The sequence below is a fragment of the Poeciliopsis prolifica genome, unplaced genomic scaffold (assembly GCF_027474105.1).
Source record: "Poeciliopsis prolifica strain line A6 unplaced genomic scaffold, Auburn_PproV2 SCAFFOLD004, whole genome shotgun sequence".
Taxonomy (NCBI): Eukaryota; Metazoa; Chordata; class Actinopteri; order Cyprinodontiformes; family Poeciliidae; genus Poeciliopsis; species Poeciliopsis prolifica.
Window position 1 is genome coordinate 6,174,213 of NW_026562379.1, and position 26,623 is coordinate 6,200,835.

At 35.8% G+C, this 26,623-nt stretch overlaps 1 protein-coding gene across 5 annotated transcripts in view; it reads right to left on the minus strand.

The window, feature by feature from the left end:
- Positions 1 to 297: 297 nt before the first annotated feature.
- Positions 298 to 26,623, minus strand: part of zbbx (zinc finger, B-box domain containing) — a 46,363-nt gene continuing 20,037 nt past the window's right edge. For 3 of the 5 annotated variants that reach the window (XM_055027758.1, XM_055027759.1, XM_055027755.1), the window contains 11 exons: positions 24,773 to 24,926; positions 22,319 to 22,416; positions 19,842 to 19,963; positions 19,600 to 19,658; positions 18,980 to 19,062; positions 15,789 to 16,012; positions 13,397 to 13,565; positions 9,590 to 9,736; positions 3,208 to 3,363; positions 3,028 to 3,100; positions 298 to 505 (listed from right to left, as the gene is read on the minus strand). In XM_055027758.1, coding sequence (XP_054883733.1) covers positions 427 to 505; positions 3,028 to 3,100; positions 3,208 to 3,363; positions 9,590 to 9,736; positions 13,397 to 13,565; positions 15,789 to 16,012; positions 18,980 to 19,062; positions 19,600 to 19,658; positions 19,842 to 19,963; positions 22,319 to 22,416; positions 24,773 to 24,926 — 1,364 coding nt within the window. In that variant the 3' untranslated portion in view covers positions 298 to 426. The remainder of the gene's footprint in view (positions 506 to 3,027; positions 3,101 to 3,207; positions 3,364 to 9,589; positions 9,737 to 13,396; positions 13,566 to 15,788; positions 16,013 to 18,979; positions 19,063 to 19,599; positions 19,659 to 19,841; positions 19,964 to 22,318; positions 22,417 to 24,772; positions 24,927 to 26,623) is intronic. The other 2 variants (XM_055027756.1, XM_055027757.1) reach the window with 2 other exon arrangements.

Consider the following 26,623-nt stretch of genomic DNA (forward strand, 5'->3'; position numbering starts at 1 on the left):
ACTGGCACTAACAGCAACTGTCCCTCAATGTCTGTCCTTTAACTCATATCTCAAAGACACACGGACACATTCTGACAAACACACACGCCAAGGGTTCCAGGCAGGCTCTTGCTGAGAATAAAGGAAAAGACACCATTTGTCTTCCCGTCACCTCCTGTCCCATTGCTGTCCCCTGCATGTCAAATTGTTTTATTTCTTCAGTTAATCCTTCCACAAGCATGCATCTCACAGTAAGACACAGTCCTCCAATACGACTAATTTAAATATGGTGCAGTAACCAGAGTCAGAGAAAAGAAGGCAAATCAAAACAGTATTTATTATAACTGCTACATTTATATAAATGCGGGTAAAACGCATCTGCACAACACATAAACACAATTTGAACAAATTGTAAATTTCATTTGCTTGTCTCTGTCAGTACATGACTCATGGCAGTACGAGGACGCTTTGTTGGTCTCTCTCTGCAGTATTCTCCTCTTGGTGTTGTTCCCTGCTGGAGTCATCCCTAAAAGACCAAACCCACAAATTAAAAGTTGAGTAGACACACGTACAATACTCACATTGTGACCTATAATCAATACATACATGTGGTGCAAATTTTCTAAAGATTCCAGGAATCAATCTTGAAGGGGCAATAATATGTATTTTCCAGGGACATTGTGACAATTTATGGAACAATCATGTAACTATGTTACCTTCAGTTTTGCACAACTGAAATGGTTGCCATGGCAGATTCAAGGATTTCTCAAACACACATGAAAGAATCAAGGCAACACTATGCATGTTTATGATGAGGGAAAAAAACACTATAGTACGATGTAAACGTCAAAAAGTAGATTTTACATAATACCGTCCCTTGAAGAAACCTTTGATGAAAAATGTCCATATATTGTACCAGCTGGTACACCATAGGCTGGTACACCCTATGGATTAGTTTATGTTTTGTTGGTGCCATAACAGAGTATTAGGTCACAGCAGAGACCCCTTTGTCATTATCAGACTAATTTGCAAACATTTTAGCAATTTGGAAACTATTAAATGATCACAAGTATTTGATTTGACAAAACGTTAGAAAATGTTTAAAATACATTTTGTGGCTAAGAAAGCACTGAATGTAACTGAAACAGGACATGGGCAGGAATTGATCTTTGGTCTCTGTACATGCTAAAAGATTTAGAAAAGCATCTTGACTATGATTAAGCAGCCAAGGATAATTAGGAGTTCTAAAAAACGAGCAGGCATATCAACGTCATCCACTTCACCAACACATTCTGATACTGCCACTTAAAGAGGTCCTCTGTAAATGTTAGACAACAGTGGTAGTGCGTAACAGATGTACTATAAATTAGTATGCTAAGTAAACCACTTGCAGCAACGCCCTTAAATACTCTAAATATTTTAGGTGACTCAAAGGCCTTCTACAGCAGAGACTACATGTCTCAAGAATTTGTAAAAGTATGTTCATTTTCATATAATGAAACTTCAGCTGTGTTAATACATTTCTACCCTGAGCTTTTCAAAGAATAGATTTTTTTTAGTGGGTCAATTTGTGCATTACAGCATAAAATCCACTTAGCTTGTACAAATTCAATGGTTACAGCAACCTCTCCAGAACCAGCATACTGTTTGTTTTTGACTCCATGTTGTTCACTGGAGATCTCTTCTCCATTACTGAAGATTGGGATAGCGTTAAATACAGCAGGTTTTTCAAGGTAGAAGTGAAAGCTTGACTAACAGTTGACAAAGTAGCCATCTGAACAAGTGTAGATGCCCTAAACACAGAGTTTTGCTAAGCAGTAAAGAATTTGGCTGAGTACATCTTAGCAACTACAGCACTGTTTTTCTACTAATCATTTGCCACTGCAGGCACACATGCAACATGTAAACCTGCAATTAGGAGACACCTGTTTTTGTGTGTTTTATTGGCTGCATAGCAATCTCTTTGAATCCAATGGTACATACAAGAGTTTCTGGAATTTAGGATTTTCCTACCAGAAAACAAAGCAGCGTGTCTGCAGTGACATACTGATAGGATGTGGAAAATCTCTGATCAAAAACAAACATTGTAATGAAAGTGGTGGAAAAGTCCTCAACCAGTTGCCAAAGAGCCTGAAAACATACTGGAGAAGATATACTGTATTGCTGATCAACAACACCACTGATGTCATAAAACTTGCTTTTATGAATTACTCTGTTTAGTTAAAATCTATGGGTGGAATAAACTTAGAGTCCTTTCAGTACCAGGCCTCTAGAGCAGAAAATACCCTCAATATACTTAAATATCTAAAGGGCACAGACCCTCAAAATTATTTTAAAAATACAAGGAAACATGTTGACACACACAGACCTTCTCGCTCTTTTTTTTCACACATTTAAACACTGAACAGCACATTAGGACTTAGTACCTAACAGGATGTCAGAGCTAAAGTCGTTGTGCTGGCTAATGATCCATTGCACATTACATATTTCAGAAAGAGAGACTGACAAGCACCACGAGGAAGGAGAATCAGGAAGAGTAGAAAGATTTAAAGCAAAAATACACATACATGTTTAGCCACAAATTGTCAGGGCAGAGACAAAAAAATTCCTTTTTAGATTTAAAGACAAATATCTTCTTAAATTCATTAACTCTTTAGGATGGAACAATTTTTTTATCAATTGTTAGAGTTCATGACTAAGATTGTGACAAGAATTTTAGAACTGTGGTTGACTTTTGGCTAAAGATGTATAGCATTCCAGAAAAATAGGAATGCTTCTGGGTTGCAAAACTCTGATTTTGAGGCTTTGATCATATTTCCATCAGTGTTTAAACATAACAGTCTAATATTCACAAGTAATCAATGTCAGATAATTTTCAGTCAATGTGGTTTGGTTGAGTAATCAGAATGGTTGAGTTTAAGGAAGCATAATGTTGTGATGATAAATCTCTGCACTGTTGCATGCTGATGCATATAATAATTGTAAAAACGAAGACACAGGGATGCATGCTGCTTATGCAGTAAAATTAACCAGCTGAATGTTATGCACCATTTCAAATGTTGACTCTCATCTTCGTTTTCCCCTCCATTGCCGTCTGACTCCAAACTGAAAGCTTGGTTCGCTTTTTTAGAAAAACAGATATTAAAGAAGATTACTGAATTTTTACAAGTCAATTTTGTAATAAGGTGACATGCTGTTTATATATGATTTATTTGTAGATTTATTTACGTATGCATTGTGTATTTGCCAGAAGTTGTAGTTCCTGCTCCATAATGTGCAGCATTCGTGCGGTCATGTCAGTGTCCATATCAGGGTCCTCACAGCCATTCTGGTCCAAACCGCAGATCTCCATAATCACTTGTGCAGCTTGAGAAAGTTGACAACCTGCCAGGACAAATTTTAAAAGACAAGGTGAGGGAAAGAAGAAAGCATGATGAGCTAGACATAATGATGAAAACTTTATTTAAAAATAAATTCGTAAAATATTCAGTAAAACCATTGCATCTTTACGTTTGAGATAAAAAATATGGATGCTTCAATTATAATTATTAGTTTTTTTATTTTGATTGAACTGCACCTACTTCTTTCCTTGTATAGTATCATGAGATAACTAACACAATAGTTTGCTAATTAGTCACCTTTTATCAACTTACATATATAATTTCACAAGCTCTAAGACAAAATCTAGCTGAAATATGAAGAGCATCTGGACATTTTTAAGTATTGGATGGCAGAAATGAAACCATGTATCACCTCGCAATGTTTATTACTTCATTTAATTTGACCTTGAATGTTCATTGAAATACATATTTTCTGCTTGAGACTTCTAGTCCATATGACTAGCACAAATTTCGCTCTCAAATATTTCAACTGGAAATAAAAAACAGCAAACAATAACACAAACATACAGTACACACAAAAATAAAATGATATGCCTATAAAATGTACATTAACCTTTTCTGAGCCTATTTTACTCAGAAAAGGCAGCAAAATCTTTGTGGCTGACTGCAGAGCATTTATTATTTCCTGATAAAGGACAGCTACTTAATATTTTCAAGGAAACTGCTTGTTCACCATAATAAGTTAATGTACCGGATCAGTCTTAATCACTGGCATCAGGTGGCTGCGGGCTTCTCAATTAAAACTAAATTGAAAGAAATCTGATTACCCCATTTACTACACTGATTTTAGTCAGTCACTGCCTCACAAAAAAACCACACAGGATGGTGACTGCTGCACACATACTGTAAGAACAACACTCACCTTCTGAACTGCATATGTTACGTTACTTCACTTTTCAGTTTCCTTTTTCCTGGCTGAACCAGTTATTGTGTTTGTAAAAGGCATGGTAATGATTTGATTATGACAGAGTCTTCCTAATCAACTGAAACATTACAAATATTTATAGCTTTCTGGTTAACAATTTTGAATCTTTGAAACAGAAAAGAACATGTACAGTAGAATCTTAATTTGCCCCAGAATAGTGACTAATGTTTCCCTACTAACTCAAATTCTCTTGGATTGAGAGCTCTGGGGTATCATTTAAGAAAAAACATCTCTGGACAAACAAGGCAGCACTGAGAGGTTCATGTTGTTTGATTTCTCCAACGCATTTAACGCAACTCAACCTGACTTACTTTGTCAAAAACTCCAGATGACACAGGTGGAAGCTAGGGGTGCATCGACTGCATTTTTCGTCGATTACCTTTAAAAAAGTCTGACCTGCCAGTTCAGATTTTGGTTGATACCAATTGTTTTTGTCTGAAATGTCACTAAATATAGCAAAAATGTTGCTGAGTTGGCAACAGTGGGGTGACTATTGTTAAGTGCAACTGTGCAGACATGACCTGGTGGGCCAGTCTATCAGTCAAACCTCTTTCACAGGAGCAGACCTGTCAAGTCTCCTGTTTTGGCCAGGAAACTACCGTTTTTTCTTTTTCTTTCCCACCATGCTCCTTTATTAGTATTTTCCTGTAAATATCCCATATTATGGCAACGAACTTCCGCTCTTATGTTAGTTTCCTCCCCCACACATCACGTCTTTGACAGTATCACCGGACGGTGACATTTTCAATATACTAAAATCCAAAACTATCTTGTGCCAGAATACTGCTTGTTCTTGACTCCATGTTGTTTAATGGAGATCTCTTCCCCATTACTGAAGATTTGGATAACTTTTTATTTTTTTAATCATTTTTTTCTCCAAAGAGTTTCTGTGGCGCTAGTGGCTCGTATTTTCGGCAGTAGTAGACAGGAAAGAGGGCGAGGAGAGGGGGGAAAACATGGCGCAAAGGCCGCCAGGAGCAGGAGTCGAACCCACGACGTCCGCGTCGAGGACTGACGCCTCCAAACGTGGGGCGTGCTAACCCCTTTACCCCCACAGCACGCCCCCTGGAAAACTTTAAATAATCTAAAATACAGCAAGGCTTTTTATAGAGGAGAGAAAGTGTAGTGGAAGTGATTGAGGAGAAGAAAAAAACCTTGGTGTTCAACTGGACAATAGGCTGAACAGGAAATGTTTACAAGGAAGGGAAAGTGTAAACCACAAGGTGCTACATGTCTTCTATAAGCCATCAGCATCTACAACAACTCTTTGAAGAACCTCGACTAATATTTAATTTTCCTGTGGGATTAAGTCAAGGTTCTTCAAAGAGTTAAAATGTAGTCTTAACTTTTTTTTCTTGAGCAAGTGGGAATGGGAGATTTTGTGGTCCATATCAATGAAGGAATAAACAACAGATATTATATTTAATGATCTACAAAGAAGAGTAATAGTATCTACTGAAGCACAGCAAGTTCAAAGAAGCAAAACTGCAAGGGCTTGAAAACATGCAATAGGAATAGGTAAAGAGGGTTTTTTTTTTTTCTAAATGATTGGATGGAAAAAAAAAGAGTGCATATGTTCCAAAAATGCTTTAATAACTTTACTATACTGCTGTCGAGGGAGCTTTCTTTTAAGAAAAAAATTGATATGATTTGTAAATAGTTTTTCTGATCACTCAGAGTTTCAGCTCTTGTTTTAGTAGATGTTCTGTTGATTGACGGATGCAATGACAGACGTAAGAATGTGGCAAAAGAAATTCTTTGAAAATACCTACAGAGGGAGTGAGTGTTAGGCAGAGATAAGGGGAGGCGTAGTAGAAGAAAGGCAAAGGTAAAAGGAATGTAGCTCTGGCTACAAAGAAAGAGTGAGAGATACAAAAATGATCACAACAGTTAGTGGAATGAGTGGTGTCTCATCCCACTCCACTGCGAGCCACATCAAATTGAATCAGATTGAACATCCATCCCCACCTGCTCACTGTAAATTACATTGAGGCCCCCACTGAGAAGCTATGATGGTGTGGCTGAGCATGTGTATGTCTGTAGCACACTGATTCCTCATGCTGCTTGCTGTCTAACCAGTTTCAGCTCTTGTGTTAAAGATTTCACTCTTTCAATCTTCTATTGTCTCCTAACCCCACCTTCTCTCCTCCCTCTCTGCTGTTGTTCCTGTCTTCAGGCGAGCTTAGAACCTCCACTTAAAGCATCACTGCCGCCTGCACTGACAGAGTAAATGGCACGGGAGGAAAGATGCACAAAACGAAGAGCTGAAAACACATCTGAACATAGATACTTCTGGACTAAATTCAATTCAATTTAGAATAAATGTTCAGTTTCCTGCTGCTGATAGTGTCACGCCTATTAAACTTTTCCACATTTATCAATGTTTTTGTTATGATACGACACAAACTAGAATGAATTTTATTTCATGTTGCTTAATAAACACCCTCAAAATAGTGGATGATTTTTGAGCGGAGACAGAAGCGGCATTGCATTTGCCTTCAGCACTTATTTAAACACCCATAAAATAAAATCCAGTGGAAACACTTGCATTCAGAAATTACCTAATTAGTACAAAAAATGTCAAGCTGTATGTACTTTAACCTCTAACCTTAGGAGTTTGTTAGATAACATTAGAGAACAGAAATATCTAAAAGTCACGCAATCTACACATCTGACCTTTTTAGCAAGTAAATATTTGCAATGTGACAGACTTTCTGTGAATATTGCAAGGTAGTGCAAGTCTGAACCAAGTTTATTTTGTACTGAAAACTTCCATGGCACATAAAGTCAATGCAATAATTATACCCTCCTAAAAGTATAGTTATACATATCTATATTTTTTAGTCATATTCTATTGCAATCTTTTTTCTTGTCATAAACCTATATGCAGGTATAACATTTCAACAACACAAAAAAAGAAGAAACTCAAAAAATGGTCAACCAAAAACTGAAAACATCTACGAGTTCCCCATTCAAAACTAGTTTCAAGAAATGTTTAAAATAGTCATTATTAGCACATTATTAGCAGAGATGTTATTTATATATATATATATAAAAAACCAAAAAAACATTGCACTTAGTCACTGGGAAGACAGGAGAATGATATACCATGTTAAGGGCTTCTGTGAAATTGACAATTTCATAATACAACATAATAGTAAAGTATTCTGATATATCAAGCTTGAGTGAAACTTTAAAGATTTTCCACATATAAAGTTTATTGACAAAAGACTGAAAATATAAGTGTGAAGAAGTTGTTTTAGCCAGTAAATCTGCACTGGTGTATGGGAATTAAATCTTGATGACTGTTGTGTAGAATATAATTGAAACTGAAAGAAAATCCTGTTTTTTAGAAGTTTTACCCTCTCCGTTTCAATAGTAACTATAATCAGTGATCAAAGAAAACGCAGTTAATTGAAAAGTTAAAATAGAAAATCTTAATGAACTAAATCACAAAAACCTCTTTCATGCCATATGCTAGCTCTTTCAATAACCTACTGGCTTTATTGCAAGGATTTTATCAATACCTCAGTGAAGTGTTAATGAGAGTATAGCAGCTGAATTCACTTCTCTATTAAGCCTCAATTAGAAGCACAAAATGGGTGCTTTCTAAAAGAAGCTTTGCTTCTCTTAGAAATGATTAATCTAGAAGACAACTATGGTTACCTTGAAGGAAATATGCAATTTTATCATCACTCACGCTATTTTATGGGCAGAAAGATTATAGGGATTTTAAAATCTTTGAAATTTATGAGGTTTATTTCCAAATGTTAGAATATAATACAAAGAATTTAACAACAAACCTGTAAACTCTGAATCAGTCAAAGAAACTTCCCTGTTAAAATGTCAGTGTTTTGAAATATAAAAATTTGAGAATGACAATTTAAAAACGCATAATTAACCTGCACAATTTAGCTGAAATGTGATAATGGAGTAAAAATAGAAATTAAAATGCTGCAATAACTCAGTATGAACAAGTCTGCATTGTTTGTTCAACCATGGTTTGACTTTATTTCAAGTTTTAGTCTTCTTAGATAGGAGTCTAACAGCTGGAAGAGCAGGCACCTGTTCTTCATCAGGTTATATGAAAAATACCGATTCATGTCCCATAGAACACATCAAATACTTGTCAGAAATTTCAGTGTTGCTGTGGGTATTTTGGAAGTTTCATACCCGATCAATTTTGGAAAAATTCAGTTTTAGTCCCTTTTGTCTTACATTTTCTCAGATTGTTGCTGATTGCATTTGAACAACAATGTTGAATTTTTGCTAACCGATGCTAAACTATCACTTTTTAATTTGCGTTTGCCTCTCAGAAAACTACGATGTCAGCTTAAGAACACAAATGAGCAGTGTCAGGGAAACTAAGAAAATTTAAATTTATTTTAGGTTAATCAGATTCAGTATAATTGATAACTGAATGCAGAAGCTATATCGTAAGGTGCTTTAAAACAAACAAATCTTTAAATGTCTGCACATATGTGGGATCAACACATGAGCAGCAACATTTGGCAGCGAAAGCCCCTGTAGGTGAATCCAACACGGGACATGACAGTAACAAAAGTTGAACATTTTTCAACTTACTTGTGTCACGTTGTTAGCTTGCATATATGGTCAATGTGCACATCTACATATATGAGCTCAAAATATTACATGCACCAATTTCATGGGTCACTTCGCTGGAGGGAGGCAAGCACCTTTCACCTTATCGCACAAGTTCCACAGAAAATGAAGGAAGAAGAGAGCAACATCACCTCCCACGTGTTGAGTCCATTATGCGGCCTAACTAATGCAGCTTTTGTATTTGACAAAAATTTTGTAAATTTTTCTGTTACATTCAGCATCTTTACGTAGCTCCGATTTGCAGCAAATATAATCTCAAAGCACTTTAGAAAAAAAGAGATTGTAAATTCAGATTAATGTGGGTGGATAGAAAATATCGGTGTTTAATAAGGACAGATCTGACTTGCACGTGATAAAATACTTTGTTGGATTAATGCCCAGACATGCACATTTTTTCAACAGTACTTGAAGCATAACCATGGCTGGTGTGCCATTTTGTTTCTAACAGTGACAGGGTATAATCTGTTTTAAAAAATTCCCATGGTCACTGTCACGAACCTTTGGCTACAAGAGGAATCTGGTGGATTAATTGTGTTCAGAATTGAATTCAGTGTAAAGGAATACAGAGCAGTGACAGGTGGCACCCAACTTCCTTAAACTGATCAAGGACACACATAAAAATACACAGAAGAGTGTTAGAAGAATGTGTGCAGATGTTTACCAGATGTTCTGAGTTCATTTGCTGACATTTCTTCTCTCTGGGTTGAATGCATTTGAATTCCTGTTGGCTCTGCATATCTGTCCTTCATTACTTCGCAAAGCAGGTATTCCTCAGAGTGACGTCCAAGGCTGCTGTGTGAACGATGCACTGAAGTTACAAAAATGAATAGAAAAAGTAAGAACGAGGCAAAGACAAGTCCAACAAAGACAAATATTAACCTTATAATGCAAATGATAGATCAGCTAACAAATACCTCGAAAGACTCAATGTTAATTATTCAGACTGAAATATGCAGTTTTGAATAGCAAAACATTTAGATGTTTTAGTTCTCGTCGTGTGACATGCATTCACCTTTTTGATGATTAATATAAACTTATCATAAAGAACTTACAAATGTAGTACCTTTTTTGCCACTTTTAAGTCATTTGGTTAATGTTTATATATTTATCTTTAACAAGCATAAACATCTTCATCTATACAAATCCACAACCTCAGTTAGTTACTCCTAGTATTTCAGAGTTTTTTCTCCCCAGATACAGTCTACCGAAATTACTACAATTGCTTATATATTCAGGCTGTATAATATTATTTGTATCAAATCTGAGGCATCCACCTGTTTCTGGAATGAGATACTTATTTTGTTTGCTATAGCTTTGACAAGATTGAATATAATTAAATAAATATCTGACAAATTTACAGTGTGTATTGTTTTAGAATATTAATGCAAGTAGCAATTTCTTTACATTGCCATACAGCAGCAAAAGTCAGTAACACATAAATGGCATAAAGAAAACAGAAATAAAAACCCAGAAGTGAGTCTCACACTGCTTTGGGGATACTAATCATCCAAAAGTTAAAACAAATCATTTTAACCAAAAGGTTATGTTTTCAGATCATAATATTTAAGGTTTCCTTTATCAACCAATATGATAATTCCAGTATAGTTACTTGCTGGGGTCGACAACAAATCAATAAAACAAGGCTTTAGGGTAAAATAGTTGAACCACTAAAAGAAGCAAAGCTCCCCTATGATTTCTACAATATTAGGCACTCATTCAGGCTGACAGAGCATCGACCAACTAAAACAGCAAACAGGAGTAACGAAGATCAATTATCAAATCCTGCACAGCATCCAACAATAGTTTCCAGTTTTATTAAAATAGATCAGGATATTTTCAATAATTACATAGAAACATTCAGGTGAATTCAGTTATTTGTTCATTATATTTCAGCATTGAGCAATATTAGGACCAAGGCAGTAATGCTCAACAAGACTTTTCAGCCAATCACGATAGCTGCAAAGCAATTACTGGTTTTTCCTTCTTTGTCTTCAGTGGTCAGCCAATTAATTAATGTTATTGACTGTCCCAAGAAGCTTCGAACTAGTCTAAATCAGCAAAATATAAGAAGACAGTCACTTTTGGTCAGCTCAGGGTTTTCTTTTTGTACATCTAGCAGTTTTTCCTGTACCTGTACATATCTTACTGGTAATGTTGTCATCTCGTTTTAGTATTTAGCATATTATAATGTGCGTATTCTGATGTATATATGGTCTGCACATTATGGTCTGTAATCTGTAATGTGCAGACCATATATACACCACAGAAGTGTATATATGGTCTTACATACACTTTGCTGGTGTAAATAAGATGATATAGACCACAAAGTGTATATGATCTGATAGATATTTTTACTTACATCTAATTATTTTCTAAAGCTTTTTTTTTTTTTGTGCTATGTTTCTGTCTCCCTTTAGTTCTTTGTTTTACTAGATCTAAATGCAACGAGAAACTGCATACTGACAATGTTGTGTCCAAACCAATGACAGCCCAGAGCCAAAAGGAAGAAGGAATATAGAAAAGGTACAGGTGGAGACATGACATGTGTTAAAATCTTAGTAAATAAAAAGAAATGAAGAAAACAGATGGAGCGATATAAAGATTCGTAAAGTGTTGTCAGGGTGATACTGCTCTCCTGTTACTTTTCTGTTCCATTATCTTTGGAGCTTTAACAATGGTGGCAGAGACATTAGAAGATTTGATCAGTAGTTGGCTGCACTGTGCCAGAAGGGTAGCAGTTCCCCTATGGAAAGTATTCTTAAAAAAGACGTATTTATTTTATATAACCAAGTTATCCATCATTTCTGGACAGGGGAATTCATACAAACAAACAAACAAACATCTTTCTTCAGTCTCAGAATTAAAATATTATAAACATGTTTTAATATATTTTAAAAATTTACAAATTCATACAAAATGGCAATAAACATTTAATATGAATCATTTGGCTGGTTAAATTATTATGTATGATTCAGTCCACATGTTCAGGTATCAAGCTAAGAACAATTTTTAAGGTCCTTGTCCTTTTGGACACAAGGACTGAGAAAGAGGGAGTAGGGGTTTGATTTGGCAACCCACAGAACAAACTCCTAGTGTTGCAGTTCACAATAGCAGTCCTGGTCTCTAGACCATATTTTGAATGTCTGATGTTTGACTGCAAATATGTGATAGAAGTATCTGTTGCAATTTGAGAATAAGGGCACAGTATATTCACTTCCAAAAACAAGACTACAACACTGCTACAGCTTTAAATGTCTAGACACACTCTTCTCAGGTTGTCTGTCAATTTGTTTGTTTACATAGTGCAATACCATAAATGCAAAATTCAATAAATAGGAGAATATTTATAAAGCATGGTACAAATGTCCACTTGAACTAAAATGCACAAAGGTATTGGTCAGAGGCCATGATAAGCTTGCAAAACAGATTTTGTCCAATGGTCCACCAAAGCAACAGAAGGTCACCAAAATATCCATCTAAAAGTTTCACTGTAGCATTTGACAGAATAATCCAGAAACAGAAGCCGAGGAGATAAGAAAGCAATTGTAAAAATGTAAAGAGAGATGTTAGTTCTTTTTTTGTTTGTTTGTTTGTCTTAACGGCTAATTGACCATATGACCAAGAGATAACACTTGTATATTAGCAATTTTGTCAGCACAAGATTTTTTGCTATGGATTTAAAAGACTAAAATGAAAAGAAAAAACAGGACAATAATAAGATAAACTGTGCCTAGAAAAAAATTATTTACTGATTGTTTTTGATCCAAATTAAGAACAGCATTTTTATTATCTACTTTCCAACTAAAAGAGAAACAAGAGTGGGAAGATATATCAAGAGTGGGAAGATATATCATAATTAATAGTTGTTTTGATCGAATGCAGATATTCACTGTCAATGGGGAGACAGAAGTGATGGTTAAGCCACAGGACCTTTGTCTACGTCTGTGTGGCTAGACATAGACATGTCACCAAGAACTGAAGAACTAAACACAGGTAAAAGAAAAAAAAGCACACTGATTCAGAAGCATTGGCATACACCCATTCACATACATAATAAAAAGCACATCTGAGAAAACCTCCCTTTGGACCAGCAAGAAGTAAATTGTCTGTTGCTCCCCCACCCATCTTTCTTGTTTTGCCAAGCAGCCAGAACTCCTTTGGGTTTAAAACTCATTTTCATCTCTCTTGTAAGCTCCACAAATTTTACATATTTGTTGAAAACCCCATTATGAGGCCTTTGTGATATGAATAATGCTTGCAAATTGGAAAGTATCTTCAAGCAAAAGTTGGACACTGAGGTAATCTTTACAATCTAATCTCTTGAAGTACAAAAACAGCAGTGACACTTCCTGATGCAGCTCACAGAAAAAAAACATGATCCAGATTGATGAAACCCTCTGAAAGTGATGCATTAATATTCAAAAACAACCCTTATGCATATCAAAACACTTTCCCCTTTTTAACCAACCTGTTGGGTCTGAGGCACGCACTGAAAATTGGAATGTGTGAAGTCTGTCACAGTGAGTCTGCTCTGGTGAGTCTGGGTGACCGGTATCCGTGTCCAAACCTAAAGGCAAAAACCCATCCAGATCACAGAACTGCTCTGATCCAAACCCAGCAGTCTGATTTTGCATCACCTAAGGGGGATATGAAAACAGATGGGAAGACAGGAGAATGAGGGACAGAAATAGATTCAAACATTTTGTGTTAGAGTGTGAAAGAGAGATGGCACACAAAGAAGGAGAGCAAGACAACACACACAAAAAAACAAGTAAATATATTGGAGCTTATTAAAAGGAGGGATGACACAACAATAATGAAACAAACCAGCATAGTATGAGCTAAAGTAAAATCTATCATCATTGTAACTTTTATGAACCCAAGTAACTGAATTTGTATTTTTCAATGTCGAGCATGTAAATACATATTAATAAGACAAAGTCTTTTAATGAAGATTATTCCCCGCTCTCCCGGTTTCCTTTGTTTCCACTTGATGAATTGATTTTTAATTAACCCCTGGAGCTGGCAACAACATCTCACAATTGTGTGGTATGTTTGCCGTTCCTCCTATGCAAGTGTCCTCCTGTGAGATAGGAGTAAAGTGAGCAAGCTATGTTTAGTTAAGATTAGATCTGATACATTAGCATGCTAGCCTTGCATGACACTGCAGATGGGCTGGGAGAATGTAGGGAGAAAGGCAAGTGGGAATAGCAATGCTCAGAGCAAGAAAGGAGTAGGGACGAGGAAAGAAAGGAGGAAGTCAGGCTAAAAGATAATGAAATGGCAAGAGACCAAACAGTGATACTGAACAACCTGGAAGGAATATTTCTTCATGCAAAATACGTTCTAATAATAATTAGCAGTTTTATGTACAGTGTAAAGGTAAGAAAAAAATACAGAAATGGAAGAAGAAACCTATACCCAAATTACCTAAATTAACAAAAAGATTGATAAAGAGATAAAAAAAGGGAGTGAGAGTAAAATAAATTAACAGGAAAAGAGACCAGAAAAAGTCTTGTGCAAAGAGAGAGAGAGAGAAAATTAGAAAAAGAAAATACTATCTAATCATTCCAGGAGCAGTTTGATTTAGGTCCAGAGAGTCCTGATAACCACCATCTTTACAATCATGAACATCCTTTTATTCAAGCTTTTTAATAAAGCGTTGGCTGCTCCTCTTTTTTTTTTTTTCATTCCTTTGCCACGGTACTAGGGATTCATGTCATTAAATGTTAGATTACTCATTTGAGACCATTTAGATAGAACTTTTTTTTATCCACTCTGTTTCTGCTTTCTTTTATCAAGAAATTTCACTTTTAATACCACAGCATTGTATGTCTCTAAGTTATAGATAAATCATGAATCTAATTACAATGATACTGACATTGTCTAACAGAACAGGGAAGGAGCTATAAAAACTAACTAGTTAGCTATGGGTCACTGAAGTTCCTTTATTTTAATCAGTGAATATATCAAACATTATAAATGTCTAAAGCTTATATCTTCTGTGACACAAGGATACAAATATTTAACTTGTATTTATTCGTGTGACATCAACTAATCACAACAAACCAAAACCGATGGCATGCTTAAAATCACAACTCCAACAGTTGCCGTTCCACGTCTTTTACCATCAAGCTCAGTTTACCATCCAAGAAATTTATTAATTTATTAATTAAGGCCACAAAAACCTTAGAGTAATCTAAAGACATTCCATTAAAAATACCAGTGTCAATTTGACAAAAGCACTGCCTCCTTAATTCTGAATTATGCTGTGCATATTACCAAAGCTTATTCTCATGTCAGTGTTGTATGTTGCTTTTAGTTTCATTTTTAACAACTGCTACTGACAAACAGCACCACAGTTTTTTTATAGAGCATTTTGCAAATTATGGTTTATGCATTAAGTGCATAATGGACCTGCTTTTTAATTAGCCCTTGATACCAGAGGATGATAACTGAAGCTTACAACAATTGTAGCAAAGAGGTCACAAAGCTGGGCTAGAAATTCATAATAACAGTGATAACACTTAACACTGTGGCATGTGTTAAGAAATGTGTATATAGAAAGAAATGGGCTATACTGACTGCTTAGCTTTGACGGTGAGCTAATTTCACAGATTTTTAAAAAAAATGTTGCTTTCAGTTTGAATTTTTAAAGATTTCCACCGATGTGGACACTTACAATGGGTAGAAGTCATATGCGACTCTGACAATCACAAACACTTTACAGGATGGGAGCTGATGTTGATCTAACTCAGTGCTCAGTGGAACTGGTTAATAGCAACATGGAAAACATATGTATAAAACAAAGAGATATTCTTTTCAGCATGACTTTACTCTAAGTAAATACTACATATTACCATGGGTGTTTCTGGCCGCTGTCTTGTGCCTTCAGTTTGAAAATCTTTCTCAGTTTTTTTCTTTGCAGGTCTCAAGTCCTCTTGATAAGACATTTCCAGATTGTTGGCCATTTCTCTTGATTTCTCCCTTGGTAATTGTCCTTGTATTCTTGCTTTCTCTGCACAGGAGTCTTCTTCTGTTGGAGTCAGGTAAAGCCTGTCACTGGTCATTATATCCTCACTGTCTTGACAAAACATATAAACACCCAACATTAAAATAAAAGTTGCAGATGCGTTGTAGCTAAAAAAAAAACACTTATTTTCCAAGAGAATTAATTAACATACAGTAAAACAATTGTCTATGTGATTTAGAACATGATACAATGTCATGGCGAACAGTTAACACGGATTATCCTTGTTTGTAATGTTTTCAACTGATGGAGAAAACATTTTACATTCAATATTCCAGTAAAATGGTAATGTGTGATAAGTGTCCTTGACACTTTAAAGCTCTAATAAGCTGATAAAGCTGGCATTCAATGTCTCCTTGGTCAAAGAGTTGAAGTAAGTAGTGGAAATAAAGGATGAAAAAGATGAAGGAGAACACAGAGATGATGGATGAACACAGAAATATTTGTAGACATGTGAAGCAAGGGAAGGAAAGTTAAAGTAAAAAAGGTTTGATAAAGTTGTGGAAGAATCGACCCTGTTCGCTGTCACTGTAGCAGACTTTTGTTTCTGATGTAAGTGGTGGATAGCCAAATCAGGTTTCATTCATCTGAATGCATTAAATGTGCTGACGATTAACTGTTTTCCCCTTGTCTACAGTTTTACCATCTACTTATCAGTTCTTATAAATGTTAAAACATGGGCCTAATCAAGAGAGACTCCACAATATACAAACAGACAACATGCTAACTTTTTTACTGAATGTAACTGCTAAAAGAGATACTCTCTGTGTTTGCATGTGAGCTTTTGTGCCATGATGTGATTTTAAACATAACTAGCAACACCTCCTGTAAACATGTCTGGCTGTGGTGTTACAGCCTTTAAATTTTAAAGATTTCAAATATAAATTGGTCAGAGGATTAAGGTTCGATTTGGGGTATTGTGTTGTGATAAAAACAAAGGTTAGAGTGACAGGCCACAGATTTCACTGTGCTATGTAATGTTGCCCTGGTGATACAGCAATAAATGTGTTTATAGCCAGTAGTACATTCATTTACTTTTCTGTTTGTTACATGTTTAAGTGTGATGTGCAATTAGAAATCAGCTAATCAGTTTTAACAAAAGAAGGAAAATAAGAGCATGCTTAATAGTTGATCTAAATTTGTTTTGATAGCCAAAGAGAATAAAATAAACTGTTACTGTGACATTTATAAGCCATTTACTAACTGTGTTTAAGCTGCGCAGAAAATAGTTGTTTTCTTGAGGTTTCTTTACTGCAAAAAAATTTAATTTGTCATCCTTAAATGGAGAATAGAATTATTAAATGTGAAAATAAAGTGTATTAATCCAATAAAATAACAGGAACGTTATGGCAGATAGGCATCTAAATCATATATCATTCTGACTGCATCAAACGTTATCTGCAAGATTATGCTATTTCCCAAAAAGTCAATCTACATTAGATTTTTTGCTCAATAACGAAGAAGTAATCATGTCCAAAAAATTGTCAGTGTCATTTGAGACAAGAAATGATGCGATACTATATGCCTTTTTACATGATGGTGTTAATTTGTGGTCACCACATAGTAATAACATTAAAACCGGAGCATCTTCATAACGGAGGACAATTGTTTGGCACCTTGTTGGCTATTGAAATAATCGTTCCTAAGGCCTTAGACATTAGCTGTGGTGTTACAGTACCAGGTGATAAAGAATGTGTGAGTCTAATAGAAGACAATCTGGGTCACTGCTGGGAAGCTGGAATTGCTGTGGGGAGATTAGATTGCCTCTTGGTGTTTCATAAGGGTTCAGAGATGAGATTGCTTCTGCAAATAATTGGCAAGATCGGGCTTTTCTGTACCATTTTGTTGTGGGGTTGAGTGGTAAACCTTTGGCAATAAGACGCACTGAGTAGAGGCTGATGGAGAGACACTGATCATAAACCTCAAGGGAAAAAATGTTGATGAAGACGAGAAAAGATGCTCCTCTGGGATAACTGACATCGCACCATCCAAAATTGAAACATCAGTTAAAAATAAAACAGGAGGCTGAAAGGGTTTGTGAGTTTTAAATGTTGATTCTGGTAAGGAGGGGAAGCATTGTGGTGATCCAAGTTAGTTGTGATTCAGTTATTGTAGGAGAGTTAATGGTTCTTGATTAAGTGTTTTGAAGTTTGTGTTTAAGCATATTTCTTAGATGTTCTGACAGAAGAATGAGTGGATGCCCTACAATCTGAAGGTTATGTTAGACAAATAATTCACAGACAGGAAAAAGATCAATTCATGTTAAGCTGTACAAGAACAATTTTGGAAGGGTCCTACTATGCCTCCTTGAACAGGTTAAAAAAGAGCTATGGTTTACAAAAACTTCTTCAAAGCATATTTTTCACAAAATTATTCTCAGATGATATGATTTCACCTGATCAGTTCAGCCAATTTTTAGCTCTCAGAATTAGCTGTTTTTGCTTTTGTCACTTCAAATTGAAATAAGCTGCTGGGCACACCCCCCAACTCAACATTTACACTTGCACTAATACACTTGACAATGGAAAACAGATGCTCAGCTGTACAATTGTACATTTTTGACACTGATGCAGAGGAAGTGGAGCATCCTTCACAACCACCAAAGATGCAATGGCAGATTATAAATGGTAAGTCAACCAACAAAACACTTATCTTTTCCAGCAGCTACTGGACAGCAGTAAAACCAGCTGACCAAATGTGCTCGAGCAAAGTGAAGGAGTGGGCTTGACAAGGGATGCTAGGAAACAGGGCAATGCCCGCTGATTGTTAATAATTACGAGTTTTTGACCCAAAAAACCTTAAGTTATTGCCAGAAAAGGAGGGGTAATTTTTGAAGCACTTGGACTATTTCTGAAGAAAGTAGAAACCCATACAGAGGTATAAACGTGCAAAAAAGTGCATTTTACATAATAGAACTACTTCAAAGACTAATTTAGAAGCACTGCTGCCATCAAGAAAAAAAATATTAGAATTTACTTAATCTCAAGTCTTTTTCAGGTTTCATCGTGAAACACAGCTTACCTTTCACTGAGTCATTTTTTGAAATCTGATTATGAAGGCAATGTGGCTTCTTGACTTTTTGTTGAACGGATGATTTAGATGGTCTGGATGGTTGAGTTGAATGGGTAGAGGAGAGAACAGCTTTAGAACTAATAAACAAATAAGGCTGTTTGAGATAGTTGAACAGCTGAAACTCTGAGTGAAAAATAAAGCACCTTCTCACTTCATCGACCTGTTGATGGCCAGATGGGACAATAACCCCTTTTTCATCAATGTAACCAATTGGAATAAGACTTGAAAGTAAAGCAATTAATCTAAACTCACTTAACTACTCACTCAGTGGTTAACAACAATGCAGCTTATTCATACACATCAGCACTGAGGGTAAACAGACAATAATGACCTTTTTCTCTGTTGTCTTAAAGAAACAACGCATACTTTCAATCAAGAGGACATCTGATTTACATCTATTTACCAGCAACTAAGATTTTTTTATGAGTGGCTCTTTAAACTTTTACATGTCTGCTTCCATTTTGTTATTGAGAATGCTCTGCTGGTAAAAACATGCATTTTTTAAATTAGAAATAATCTAAGATACTATATTTTAAGCCATGCTAATAAATGTTTTAACAAAGCCTTACATTGTGTTGCTATTCAAATTTTGCTCAGTCAAAGGCACCATCTTCATATCATTGGGTTCCTGTGGTGAAAAAAGAAACACATGAAGATTAGAGAGACATAAATGTTAATAGGCAATATGTTCATACTGTGAGCCTCTAAGTACACTTGTAAATTGTTGTGTCTTGATATGATATGATAACTATATAAAAAATAACTACATAAAAAAAAGCTCTTGGATAAAAGCGGTCATTTTTTCATTTACCTCATCCAAGATTTCTATGACAAGATACATTTCAGGAGTGGAAACTGGTGACTCAGTGCTGTTCTTGCTCACAGGGACTTTGAGCAGTGATAAACAGTACTCCCGAAAATCTTCTTCTTCAGCTAAAAATATAAAAACACAAATTAAATTTGAGAAAATTAGATTTGAGGCATATATGTGTAGCATTCTTTTTGATTTAGCAGAATAAAATTGAAATTTTGGGAATTAAGTTGAAATGATTTCAAGTATAAAGTTTAAATGTTTACAAAAATGTTCAGAAATCCAAAATGATCAAAAAGGGAGGATGTGAAAGAGTCTGACTGATTACTGATTCCAGTAATTAGATGTTGGAGTCTTAAGAAGCTGCTGAGCAGTCACTCATCGCTTGTTGGATCCACTTGCTGGTAGTATCTTGCATCAATTTCATGCCATGTTGTTGAGCTCCACAAAGCAAATGCTACTGATGTGTTACATATCTCGACCTGGATTTGTCCCTGTTTTATCCTTTTTTAGGTCAAGTGGAATCACATTTTGTCTTGCCGTACATAGAATTGGATTCATGTTGTGAATTCATGACTGCTCCATGCCTAATCTGACCTTTGATTCCATAACCTGTCCGCTCTACCTCTAGTATGTCTCTGGAGCCTCCAAAACACTTTCCTGGATCCATGCCTCTCCTTCAGTGTTCAACTCCACCAGAGACTGTAAGTCCTACCCACAAAAATGGTCACATTTTACCATTAAATTAAGGATTTTAAACTGCTATCCAAGTAGGTGAACCATCCACATTCAAGTGTTTACTGTGCTCAAAATTTCTTCAGCAAGTTATTTTTAAAAAGTGCACTCCATAACTTTGATTTGACGACTGAGAATTAAATAATAGATCATTCTTTCTTGTAACTGTATGCAGATAAGACAAAAACAGAAGTGTCTTTTGGAAATGTAGAGATGTACAGAGGTTGATAACCTATTCCTGCCACCTGCTTCAAACCTTTATTCTAATTCGTTCTCGTTACAACAGGTTGCAGAGCCTCTCCCCCTCATCAATCTTTAAATATAAAAGGGGCAGAAATGAGTATGTCAATGAATAATAGAAGCTGTTTACTTCCTACATGTAGGAAGAAATCCTTCATCTAAAACTTTCATTTTCTTATGCTGACAGACCAACGTGGTGGAGTGACAGCAGTTTGTGAGTGCAAGAAAGTTTGTGCGTCGCAACCCTCAGTGGTTAGAGCAGGCACTCTCCCTGTCCATAGATTCTTTGCCACATGTCTTCTTCCACCTCTCCCCATTCTTTTCCTGTCAAGTTATTGTCAAAGGTCATTAGTAAAGAAAAAAAAGTTTGCGCTAACGTGTTTGTGTTTAGCTTCCATAGAGGAATTTACCTTCACAGGCCACTTTATTAGATTCACCTATTTTTACTTGTTAACACAAATACTGAATTAACTGGTCAAATAGAAAAGAACATAAACATTTAGGAGTGGTGAAGATAACTTGTTGAAGTTCATCATCATCAGAATTTTGAATATGGCACACTTGTTGGTGTCAGACGGTCTTATCTGAGTACTTCAGAAACTCCCAATCTCCTGGAATTTTGAAGCTAATCAAATAGGTGTGGTGGATTTTGATGGAGGGCTTCTGTTACATGAAGAACACGGACAAAACCAACTTTCTCAAAAGCACAGTCCGTTTGAATATGTGAAATATATTTACACTGGCTGAAACTCACAGACCTAAAATTGGTCAGAAGTTAATTTTTATATTCAAATCTCAACTAAATGCAATTAATGTTATCCTTAGGTCAGCACAATCTAAATTTACTCCCAATTTGTTAAGACCATTTAACAGAAAACAGTGTGACCTAGGAAGTATTTCTGACCTATAATATATAAAAAACTAACAAAGAGACAGCCCTTTATTGCAACAAGAAGCAGTTTAATGCCCTTGGATCAAAAGGTACTCAGGGGTGGTTGTAATGCTGGTCTATCATCTCCTTTTAACCCTTGGTTGTTGTTAGAAAATGAAAACACATCATTGACTGATACAGACAGTGAGCTGCAGATGACTGGCTGTACCCTACCTCCCCTTGAATGCCACATTCAAGGAGAGGTACGCCCAAGCTTGTTATAGAAGCTTGAGCCATCTATAACAGCACTCTACCTGTACAATCACAGCCAGTGATTACCTGTCACAATGCTATGGATGAATGGGCAAGGAGCGATATCTCTGACCCGCTGAGAGAAAGAGATTTTCCAATTGTGTGTTTGTATATCTGAATGTGATATGTGTGGATGTGTGCTTGGGTAAGTCATCTATCAATCTACTTTTCTGAAGAGGGTTTAGGTTAGTCTGAGAGCATCTTCTGGCTGTGTATAAGAAAGGTTAGATGTACAGCAAAAGTATCAAGATCTAATTTTCTGTGTCAAAAGATGTATATCACACAGAGAAGGATAGATGTGTGGATGTGCTTGTGTTACCAGTTAGGATGTTGGCCATCTCTTCCTCTGTGTCTGTGATAGGTGGTGATTTTAAACCCATGCCAAATGCCAGTGATGGAGGACTTTCAACTGGTGTTCTGAAAACAGAAAGTTAACTTTGAATTAAAACATAACGATAAAAGTGCATATTATAAACAATAATATGTACTTTTGTTCTTTCCCTGAAACTATCTGTCTTTGGATGGATGGCTAGATAGAAAGATGGACAGACAGTTTTCATATCTTGGTATAGGGTCCTGGGTGTTGACATACAGCAGAAAGCATTCAGAAATTTAAAAATATTTCTACATATTGGTGACGGGGGTGTTCCTGTGAGTTTAGAATTATGAATGTACCTTAATGAGACTTAATATTATTATTATTTTATTTTAGAAAATGGCTGCTATGAAACAAAGAGTGAAAAATTTAAAGAGGTCTAAATACTTCCCATACTCACTGTATCATACCATCTGAGGTAGTGGCTCTCAATATTATGTTGTCAGATAAAACTTAAACATCACACAGCAAGAAAAATTTTATATTTCAGTCCAGTTGGAGACAATAATGCAAGCCTCTACAACTGAGAACAATCACAACACAGGAGTCTACAATTGTTTCTCATAATTTATTAAAAGCCATATTGCAGTGCACCAAGTAAAAAAGCTTAATTTGCTCAAGATTTCAAGAATTGTTTCAGCCAACATGAACTCAAAGAAATATTCCAAATAATAAATTAATATTTCTTTTCTCTGAAATTTTGGAAAATAATATTTCACATGTAAAAAAAATGCAGAAGCAAATGAGCTATAAATTGCTGCAAATAAACACCAGCAGTATTTTAGACATATAATGGGCCTATGTTATTTAATGTAAGATTAACTTTGTGTTTTAGCATATGTGTTGTTATAGATGCTTGTAAACCTTATTGGTAAAAGTCATGAACGATATTTCAAGCTTACACAGACATCACACATTTGCCTTGTTCATGCTCCATAGCAAAGACTTGCAGAGGTAAAGGAATGTTAATCAAATATTTTCTCTACTATTTGTTAAACCACATCCTAAAATTGCTTTCTAGAAGTGGACCTGTCTAGTAGAGGACTATCAGCATGCAGGTTTTTAATAGTTTAGTTTTCAGGACCTGTTAAAAGTCTGGCTCTCAGAGGACGGATGAGTACTCACTTACCCCTGCAACATAGCTCAGTCAGCGCGGTCAAAAGCTCGCTTTCTATAACCTGCAGGCCGCACACAAATCTACTAGGGTGATAGACTTTACGACTCTAATATAGCTGAGCACTTTTAGCTGATTCTTTAAAGCTCTCTCTTGCTCTCTACCCCCTCCTTTTCCCATTATTATTAAAGCTTGTTAAAATTCAACCTCTCCTTCTTTCTTCCCTCCAGCCGGTAAGACTCTCTGTCTCTCCATTAAGCTCTGCTACCATCGCTGCTTCAGGGTTATTGCACTCCAGATTGGCTCTCTGGTCTATTCCACAGTTAAAGGCTGCTACAGTTTGGGATGTAGAGCATTCCTGCTCCAGCAAAGAGAATGCCCAAAACTCCACTCAGCTCTCTTTCCTGCTGACCTGCTCTCAAGCTGAATACTAAGACCAAAAAAACTGCTTAAATAAAGGTTATAATAACGGGACCTGCAGAAGCCCAACCTGCAGGCAATGAACTGCACAATAAGTACAAAGAAATTGCTTTGTTCAGTAGTGCCTTATAAGGGCTGACTATGGAGATGCAGGTGAGGCATATGCTATGGCAACAAAAAATCTGTGACAGTAAAATGTTTTCATACAGTAAGTATGTGTTTTGGTGCATATAAGGAGCTACATAATTAATTTACATGGAAAGAAAGAGAATGTGTGTGTTCCTGAAAGATGCATACTGTTTTATATTGTGTAAACTACCTCTGTATTGACCTTAACAAGTTGTCACTATGCCATGATGTAAAGCAAAAAAAATTTTTCCAAAACAATACTCCCTCTTCAATTCTTTTAAATACAAAATGCCATATAACAGTAACCTCCGATGGGAAACACATAGCATGTGCATTCTTAGTAATAGTCCAATCATTGACTGTATAAATTAAATCCTACTGGTTGGTAAACTCCATATTCAAGATCTGAAACTTAGAACATGGTCATGGCTTTGAAAGCACACACAACTCATCTGACTTAAAGAAGACACAAAGGTTGCTGCTTCTGATACAGAGTTCTAAAAATAGCCTACATTGTACTTCTTATTTGAAAACTTCCTAAAGCATCAAATATCAACATCCAACTTATTTTTATCAAAGTTAATTGACTTGTATTTAACTTGCCAAATTGTGGTACCACTAAATACAGTGGTATTTGTATTACAGTTTGAAAACTATGATTTTATAATATTTTGGATTGTTAGGACCTATTTCAAAATAGCTGTTGTGATTTGCATTTGTATTGTTATTTGTACCTGCGGTGCTTCTTTAGGAGCAACCTATCCATGTAGGTAAGGCTGTTTTCATAAAACTCCACTCTTAGCTTCCCTTCTGCTCCTTCTCTTTTTAGTCCATCAGCTTCTCTGCCTGGAGGGATGTCAGTCTGGGTCGACATGGCTGACACCAATACTGAGAAAATATGGGGAGAGGGACATGGCATAATACAATGAAATAAGAGAGGAGATACACAGCATAAAGTAACAGAAAGGTGAATCAAAATTAGAGAAAACAGCAGGATAGTATTTTGAGCAGCCTTTTGAACAAACCTTTCTATAAGAAAATAGAGAAAACACACTCGACTGCCAATATAAAAGTGCCGAAGCAATAAAAGACAAAAGCTAACCACATCAGAGCAAGAGTAAAGTTTCAAACAATAACACATAAACTAAGTGATCACACATGAGAAAACAAAATACAGAAGTAAAGAAAATTTGGTGATAGTTTTGCACTGGGAGTTCACGCAGTGTCAGCTTTAAATTGGTGCTTGGGTCCATTGGCCTTGCAGAAATGATTAGCGCCAGAGGGACTACCCGCAATTTTCAGAGCAGAATGAATAGACAGAATCTGAGTCCGTCCAAGCAGTAGAGCAGAAAAAAATAGGCTTGATGATGAACACAAACATCTGGTCAGATGCACATCCAAACAACCCAGAATATAAATTGTGTCACCTTATTTAAACCTTAAACACACAAAATGAATTAAAACAAATGTAGATACAGTTTTGATGAAAAGTCACAAAAATTAGCTAATATAGTTTTATCCATTGTCTCAGGAAAGGCAGTGCTGTGTTAAGGTGCAGCCATGTCCTTACAATCCCATGTTTATTACTACATGAGGCAACAACTATAGTCTACCAGCATCATATTCAGCCCTGGATCTTCCAATAATAGTGAAGACTTTACTTAATTAACTGATCAGACTATGAACAAAGAAAGCACAAAATGTTGAAAAGAAAACCAGATAAGGAGAGAGAAATGGCTGCGATAGCTGGATGATAAAAAAAAAAAAACACTTTTATATCTGTTGCATGAATTGTCAAAATATTGCAATTGGTGCAGCATTAACACTGTATTGTTAATGTTCTGCACAGTTGATCTTCATTTAAAGTCCATTTTACTTATTGATGTTTTAGACCAGATAATTTTTAAGACCATTCATATGGCCAGAGGGCCAACACATTAATAAATAAAATGGAATGTATAAAAAGTGAGTATGCAACCAATTTTTTTTCAAATTTTTTGATGTGCCTCCATTTGAAAAAGCCAGTTTACTCAGAATTAAAAACAGTTCTGAGGAGGATGTTACTGCATCAGTTCAGAAACAAGAATGAAAAGCATTCAACACAAACTCTACAATTATAAAAGCAAAAAGTTCAGCATTCTTCGAAAGATACACACCAAGCATACCTACTCATTCAAATTTTATCAGAAAATATCAGGAAACTGTGTAGCCTGTGGGACTGAGCTCATTAAAGATGGACTGAGGCAAAGTGGAAAACTGCCCTGTGGCCAGCTAAATCAAAATATGAAATGCATTTGTTTTAAAATAATGGATACCATGGCCATGAGCCTTAAGAGGAGATAGAGCATTAATTTTGGTAACACCGTTCAAATACTTTAGCTGAGTTTGGATGTAGGTGATGAGTAACCTTCAGAACCATTTGATATACTGCTTCTTTCACACAAATGTAATTTATTGACACACCCATTAAGATATGTAAAAAGCCTTTAAAATAATTTAGTATCTGTAACATACAGGCAAAATCTTACAATAAATTTAGAAAAAAGAAAACATTTAATTTCAGCGTGTGGTGAAGTCACATTTTA